Source organism: Dipodomys merriami, unplaced genomic scaffold (assembly GCF_024711535.1).
Source record: "Dipodomys merriami isolate MVZ:Mamm:240054 unplaced genomic scaffold, mDipMer1.0.p SCAF_10, whole genome shotgun sequence".
NCBI lineage: Eukaryota > Metazoa > Chordata > Mammalia > Rodentia > Heteromyidae > Dipodomys > Dipodomys merriami.
In genome coordinates this window covers 19,255,746-19,264,277 of record NW_027202271.1, presented here as the reverse complement: position 1 = coordinate 19,264,277, position 8,532 = coordinate 19,255,746, and the positions used below count along the sequence as shown (strand labels likewise).

At 38.9% G+C, this 8,532-nt stretch overlaps 1 protein-coding gene across 1 annotated transcript; it reads right to left on the bottom strand.

The window, feature by feature from the left end:
• Positions 1-738: 738 nt before the first annotated feature.
• On the bottom strand, positions 739-1,731 carry Neurod4 (neuronal differentiation 4). Its single transcript, XM_070035986.1, has one exon. It carries the CDS (start codon positions 1,729-1,731, stop codon positions 739-741), a length of 993 nt encoding a protein of 330 aa, XP_069892087.1.
• Positions 1,732-8,532: the final 6,801 nt, after the last annotated feature.

The window sequence follows — 8,532 nt, the reverse complement described above, 5'->3', positions numbered from 1 at the left end:
GGAGCTTACCATTTGTGCCATACTTCTAGCCCTGCTTCCTGATGCTTATTTTGGAGATGAAGTTTAGTAAATGCTTCTGGCCTCAAACTATAATCCTTCAGATCTTAGCCTACTGAGTAGCTAGGATGATAGGCATGAGCCACCAGTGCCTAGCCAAAAGCTGTTTTTAGACAGAAGATGTGTCATCGAGTTTAAAGAAACTTTGCATTCTGGGAGCTAAAAGACACACACCATATGCTCCCTTAGCCACTCCATGTGGTAATTCTATACACCCTATTTCTATTGTTGCTTTATTCGTTCTGATTTTTTTTAAAGATTCTATGGGTAATCACCAAATTTAGATGGTTTTTAGAACTGTGAAAGTCTTGAGAAATCACCTATACTTCGAGTAATCGCCTCAACATTTTCAATAAAACAAACAAACACAAAATAATTGGCAAATAGAGAGTTTGGGGTGCCATTGTAATAGGGTTTAGGACTCCTGTTACTACATGGTTGGAGGTCATCAAATGATTTCACTTGAGGACCCTAGATAAATGAGTCGAAGGAATGGTTGGTAAGAAGAGCAGAGGATGGGTATTGGAGGCCCTATATGGTCTAAGATAGTTAGATCAGGTATACACATATCCAGAAGGTTCCTTTAACTTCATGGTGTATATGAACTGAATCTTCGGCTCAGCCACTTAGATAATGGGGAATATCCCCCACGTGGTTCTCTGCAATTATGCTCTCCCTGTGCTAATCAGTGAAGATGGTGTTGAGTTGGGTTCCGATGCCATGGTGGGGGTAGGAATCGTAAGACATGTCAATGGGAATGTCATAATGGGGGGTACCGGCCTGAAAGGGAGTTGAATGCGCATGCCCTGAGCTTAGACTCGCAGAAGGGTAAGGTGGCAGGAAGCTGTAGGATTTTTCCAGGTCAGGAGAGCCATCTTGCTTTAAGGAGAAGTTCCCACTGATGCTCAGGGGTGGTGTAAGGGGGCCTTCATAAGGAGGGGTACTGCAGTCAGGTGGCTGGTTCCCAAAGGGGGAGTCTCCCACACTCTTGAATACTTGAGGCTTGAGATGAAGAAGGTGTGTTTCCATATGGCCGTAAGGAGGACTGGGGAGTCCTGGAGATTGATAGGTAAAATTATGGCCAGAAATAACAGAGTCACAAACAGGTGATTTCTCCTCCTGTTTCTCCAGCAGGGCAGATTGTGGTCCAAGTTGGAGGCATCCAGCCACCAGGTTGCTGGTGGGCTGAGAGAGCCCTTTACAGAGCATCTCCACAAAGCCCTTTCCTTCAGGTGTCTGGCCCGTCTCCAGCACTTCAGACAGAGCCCAAATATAGTTTCTGGCCAGTCTAAGGGTCTCTATCTTGGAAAGCTTTTGGGTTTTGGAGTAACAGGGCATGACCCTCCTGAGATTGTCCAGGGCATCATTCAAGCCATGCATCCGAGTCCGTTCTCTGGCATTGGCCTTGACTCGTCGAGCCCTGAATCTCTCCAGGCGAGCTTTGGTCATCTTCTTTTTCTTGGGACCTCTTCGTTTAGGTTTCTCCCCATCTTCTTCCTCTTCTTCTTCCTCAATACTGTCATGCTCTTCAGTTAAGCTGCCAAGCATCCCATAAACACCCGGTCTCCTCTCCTCCTCCTTCATCTCAGTTTGAGAACTCAGGCCTTTGTCTATCCAGGATGATGTGTTGGTCAGCTCTACCATCTCCTTGGATTTCATGTATGTTTTTGCCATTTCTGGATTCTAGAAAGCATAATCAGTGAAAAATAATTCCTTTAAACATCTGATATTATATAAAACTAAACTTCATCTAGTCGTGCATTTTGTAAGCAAATCAACTTGGTTATTCATTACAGTGCTAGAGTCTAATTTTTTATTCTCAAGTTCTTTATCTCATAGATATTTTAACACAAGGTATTTGATATATAAGTTGAAAGATACATTTTCCTTCCTTCTTGGAGTTCATAAAATCTGAGGAAATATACAAGTTGAGTTTTATAAATCATTATCCAAATGGGGAAATTACTGACTGTAAACAATGATGCTGATTACAATTATAGGATAGGTATATAACAATGATCACTGCAAAATAACATGCGTACTATACAGTTAAATCAATAAACTGTTGTGTTCCTACCATAAAACAAACGAACAACTGCAGCAAGATCATTCAAACTACTTCGTATGCATTCCACACAGGACTTTCCATCTTCTATTTGGAGGCATTTCATATTCATCTAACTTGTAATATCCCATGTTTCCTCAGTGGCCTTACCAACTGGTAGCTTCAAGTAACACCTACAAAATGGCCATGCCACAAGTGTCTAATGATGTCATATGACCATCAGACATTTTATCTCATCACCATTAGCAGAGCATTTTGTTTTTTTTAAAATAAGTTCTTTTTTCTTTGTGTTAATGTTCATGGTGTTAGGAAGTGTTATCTTGTGAGTGCAACACAAGCTGATATGTTAATTGAAACCCCTTTGTACAACTGCTTAAAGATAATTTAAAAAGTAAAATAAAATAATAAATAGAAAAGCATAGTGTCTTGAAAGGGTCATGTAAAGAATGGAGGTTTATCACTGATTATCAAATCTGCCCCTGTTTTGGAAGGAAAACTCTTTTCATTGTACATATACATCAGCCATTAGAAAAAAAATGCTGTGAAAACAACTATTAGTCCAAGACAGTGGTTAACCAAATTTACCCAAGATCATTTTAGTGCAACTATTTTGAGATACCTTGTTAAAAATGAAAAAAAAATGCCCTACAGAACAGTTGACAGTGGACAGAAATAGCTTGACTACTTTAATTCCTTAGCCTTATACTCTTTGGTTAGAACATTCTATGTAAATTTTTCTGTTTTAAAAACAGAAGATTTGGTGATCTAGGAAATCATTTTGCGTTCAATTCTGCAAGATTTTTCACTGTCTTGACATTTTTTTGAGCAACCGTAGTATATAGTTTACCAAATAAGAGTATCTGATAAAGCCATCAGGGCATTCAAGTTCACTGAGTAGTCTTTGAAACATTAAACCTTCCATCACCTTTGGTTACCAGAAAGAGGAGAACATGACAATTTTTTTTATCCTTGAAGCTTAAGCTTCAAATTAACAAACACAGGGATTAGTATATAGCTTTTAAAAATATATAAATATATGATTTGACTTGTTTTTGGTAATTGGAGCTTGTTTTCCTTGTTACCTCATTTACCACCTATAAATAATTAATGCTACTACATTGCGAAAACAGCCCAGGTTTCATGTTAATCAGCACGGAAATCGTGTCAGCTTGACTTACTCACTTAATAAGGCTTCCTGGGTAAGCAGCTTTTATTGAAAACACACATTGGAACCTATTGGTCAACTGGCTGTCCAGGCCAACTCAGAAAATCCCACTTTTAATATGGATGATGGAGCTTGTGTGCTGAGCTGCACTTCTAACTCGGGCAGATATCCAGAGGGAGGGTAAAGGACCTAATTAACTTTCTGTTAAAGGAACACAGATCTTCCTGAGGCAGGTGCACTCTGAGGCCAAAAAAAGGGGGGGGGCTTTGGGGTGGACTTGGGAAACATAATGCTCCCCCTGTGATTATAATAACATTTGTGTAGCATTTTAAAGTTTGCAGCACGTTTGCATTCATCAGTTTGTATGCTTCCTCTGAGGGAGGTAGAGATTCTCATGCTTATTTTATAGCTGATTTGGGGTCAAGTCCTTTATATGACAGAAATAATGAAGAGCTGGTTATATGAGACAAAATATCCAGTTCTGGCCCCAGATCCAAGGTTTTATTTCTTTTTTTCCTCTTCCTTGTTCATCACTATAGGAAGAAAGTCACTTCAACCTTACCAGATATAGCTCAGTACAGTTAAGTCAGTGACAAATAAGAATGGTTTTGTGTCCTCTGAATGCCCTTTAACCTTGTATTCCAAGATTTCTTCCTCTTCCCAATTCCTTACTTCATAGCTTTGATCATCTCTTTCTCTTCCGAATCCTCCTCTTTCCCCTGCTGGCTCTATCACCTTCATGATCATCATGGCATTGCATGGAGAGGAGAGGATGGAAGAGAAGGCATATGAACCACCAGAGAGTCTCTTTGACCTACCCCTGGATCTGAATACCACCCCTGGCTTTGGCATTTGGCATTTCACCATTCTTACAGAGGTGGGGGGAGGGGTTCTTACTGAGCTCTGTCATGAGTCAACTCCAGGTTGAGTTGAAAGAATAAAATACATTAACTTTTGCCTTTAACATTTTTTGATCGTTTCGTGAGAGTCGAGGATTTGTTTGTTCAGATTGTCAGTTTGAACAAAACAACTTTCTTTGGCCAAACTACTGAAAAAGGCCATGAGTGTTCACTTTTTTTCTTATTCCCCATGGGAAGAATAGAAGTGGCTCTGTTTTCACATCTTCTGATCCCATACACACTGGTCTATTGGCGCTAAAAGAATTCCCATGTATATGTTGAGTTTCACAAACATGGAAGCTAGAGAAACACAGCTGAAAACTCCAGTCTTAATTCTTCTCATCTCTGATTACTGATCTCAAGCACACATAAATTCTTTCTTCTCCATTTCTTCTTTGATAAGACAGAAAATAGATCGTTTTATATTATTCTAAGTAAAAAACATGGGGAAGAATTTTGTTTCCAATGCCATAAAAATTGTCCATACATTTAATCTTGGGATTTTAAAAATAATCAATATATACATATATCTTTATGTATTTTTTACTCATTCAAAGTATAAGTTGTGTCCATAGATGAATAAAAAAATGAACTGCTTTACCTACCGTATCTCATTGTCTGGATGTCATGTTGTGTGATTGGCTTAGAAGTTCATCTGACATTTTCCCTGCCCTGTTCAAATGCACTAAGTAGCACAAAACTCTGGTTCCAATTGTCTGTATTCAAATATTAGCTCTACAATTTACTTGTAAGTGGTCTCACACAAATATCACAAACCTGTCTGCCTCAGTTTCCTCTTCTTTAAGTAGGAATAATATTGGCTTCAACTCATAGGATTTCTGTGGGCATAGTATGCCTTCACAAATTTGAAGCAATATGAATAGTACCAAGACATCATAAATTCCATACAAATGTTAGTTATTATCATTATTCTTGAGCATCACTAAGAGCTTCTTTGGACAAGAATGGGCATAATTATAATCTGTGCTTCATATTGATTTTATGTCAGCAAAAAAGTCAGTGGCTCCGTTTAAAATTTCATTAAAAAATTTCCCTCCTGCTCTCCACACATCTTATGCAAGAAAATATGACAGCTCTGATTCTGTTGCAATTGATGAGGAAGCCAGACCATATATATCCGCTGCCTCTCCTGGATTCACTAAACTCCACCAGAAGGTCAGCTTCATAGCTTTCATTCTGCCTTCCAGTGGGTGTTGGGGGAAGGTCACTTGGCAGGACATTCGTTCTTAGCACACACATATTCATGTTCATGAAGATTCTGGTGGAATAAAGACAATTCTTGACACTTGGACTTGTTCACCTTTGGTGATCAATATGGGGACGAAGACTTTCCAATACTAGTAAAAGCCAACTCTCCTCAAAGATAAAGAAAATAAAACTTTCTCTTTTTTCCACCTAAATAGTTTTCAAGGCATCAAAATGTTATTAAGAAAATGTAGACCAACCACCACAACCCTCCCCAAAAGAACAACCAAAAATACTTAAAAAAAAAAAAAACAAAAAACAACACCCAAACAAAACAAGTTCCAGAACTAGGGGCTATAAAAGATTTGAATGCCAAGTTTTGATGAAAAGAATATAACTGGATTGGTCTTCAGCAGAACAGACATCTGACTGTAATGCGGCTTTTTGCCAGTTAACCAACCTTCCTTGAGTTGTGCTGGAAGAAGCAGAAAAAAAAAGACCCTCCTCCATCACTTACTGAGAAAATGAGCATAGAAAAATGATTTTCATTCTTTTACTCTAAAGGCATAAATAGAAATATGTTTACCTTTTCTATCTCATTTAGAACTTTAACTCTATAAAACTCAGGTCGATGTTTCGTTTGGCAATTGCTTTAGAGTTAATAAATTTCTATCTCATTAAAATATCACTATCAATCATTTAAAAAATTTCACAATTCCTAGAAATGAAATTGGCTTTCAAAACACATAGCAAGTAGACTCAATGGCTACTGGGGATGGAATCAGCCATTCCTCAACACTCACACACACACACACACACACACACACACACACACACACACACACACACAGATATCATAAAGCCTGATTTCAGTCTTCAATCAACGTCTTCAGATTTTCACATTTATCTGCACAATGTAACAACATTTTCCCTTCTTTTAGGTTCCTTCAGTGAAATGTCAAATATAAGCTATATTCTAATTGCTCAAAACATATCTCTTTTTTTCTTTGGGACCTGTTCTAGGAAAATATTTGCAAATAGGCCAATCGTGACGTCTCAGCGTATCATTAGTATGGCTGAAACAATTGTACGAAGTTTCTTCCTACATTTTCTCAAATTTCTTATCTGTTTTTAGAAAAGTTTCAAATGATGAGCAGGTAAGTGAAGGGCTCTGCAATGTGTGTTTGTAGTGGCCAAACATCATTACAACTTGATAGTAATATTATGTAAAAAATTGAACTATGTAACTTGGGGATAGGGAGGGGGAAATGAGGAGAGCAATGGAAGCGGTGATGTTGATCAAAATGCATTGTACTCATAACCTGACTTACAGAATTTAACCACTTCATACAACTACTTAAGTTTTTACAAGTAGTATTGTACTTAGTTACCTCTTAATCCTAGGAACCTACATCATAGTCACAACAGAAAAGGGGACCACCCAGTCCAACTTCTCGGACAGATAAACTAATGGCCTTGCTCAGTGTTGCAGAATGTGTGATTAAAGCCAAACAAACAGGAAGTGGACCAAGTACCTACAAGTAGCCACTAGGCTGTTCTGTGCTCTCTGTATCCATCCTATTCTATCTCCTATTCTTCTTTGATGACTAAATGCGCATATATGTACACATGCACATGCACATTTTACCCAGAAAAGCATGTCATACTTCACTTCGGTAGACTCAGATCCTTGCTGGCAAACTTTGCTAACAGAAGTTTATCAACTGCTTGATTTTCTTTCCTTGTTTTTCAGCATAATATTCTCTCTCTCTCTCTCTCTCTCTCTCTCTCTCTCTCTCTCTCTCTCTCTCTCTCTCTCTCTCTCTCTCTCCCTCCCTCCCTCCCTCCCTCCCTCCCTCCTTTCCTTTCCCCTTCCTTCTTTCCTTCCTTCCTTCTTTCCTTCCTTCCTTCCTTCCTTCCTTCCTTCCTTCCTTCCTTCCTTTCTTTCTTTCTTTCTTTCTTTCTTTCTTTCTTTCTTTCTTTCTTTCTTTCTCCTTCCTTCCTTCTTTCCTTCCTTCCTTCCTTCCTTCCTTCCTTCCTTCCTTCCTTCCTTCCTTCCTTCCTTCCTTCCTTCCTTCCTTCCTTCCTTCCCATGCCAGTCCTGGGGCTTGAACTCAGGCCTAGGCACTGTCCACAATTTTTTTTCACTCAAGGCTGGCACTGTACTACTTGAGCCACAGCTCCACTTCCAGCTTTTGGATAGTTTATTGAAGACAAAAGTCTCCAGGACTTCTCTGATTGGGTTGGCTTTGAACTGCAGTCCTCAAATCTCAGCCCCCACAGTCGATAGGATTACAGCCATCAGCCACTGATGTCTGGCAGCATGTCATTTCTTAATTCTTCCATCAAAAAACAAAAGGGGATATATTTTATGTTTATTAGTATTTTCTTCCTATATGTTTTTAAATTGGTAATTGGTTAATGTATGATATAAAAAGGAAAAAAATCTAGGGCGATCTTTTTCTTCTAATTTCCCATCTGAATCATCCAAGAACTTTTAACAAACCCAATAAGGGGTAATGGTGAGAATCCATTCTCATGATTGTCCAAGATCTCCCCCCATCCCCTGGTCTATTTTTCATACGTATATGTTAATTGTACACAATCCTCATTCTATTTTACCCTCCTCTCAACCCTCTCTCCTTGCACATCTCTTCAGTTCTGTGAATGGAGTAGTGAACTTGATCCAAGCTTTAAAAACTCCCACTTACTAGGGAGTTTAACTTTTTGAGATTTTTTTTCAACACTATTGAAATGGAAGGATGGGTTTGACAAGCAATAGATGGCTAATCAGTAATCTCTATTTGATAAAAGTGAGTCTGAGTATGTATCCACGAATTTCACTTGGGGTGACAGATTCTATAAAACTTAATAAAAATATTTTTTAAAAAAATCCATCTATATCTCTCAGCATTGTGAATCCCCTGCTTCTATGTTTTAATAGCCTCTTCCCTCCTCCCTCTGCCCACAACACTACTTTACCCAACTTCTCTCTAGGCCTGTGACAACTTCCCACAGAAACTTTAGTTGTCACCACCCTACCCCATTTGCTTGCTCACCTCAGCCACTGGTAGTATCTAGGATGACTTCTGTGAATCTGTGCCTTGAGGAGAGTCAGAACAGGCGAATCTCCTTGACCA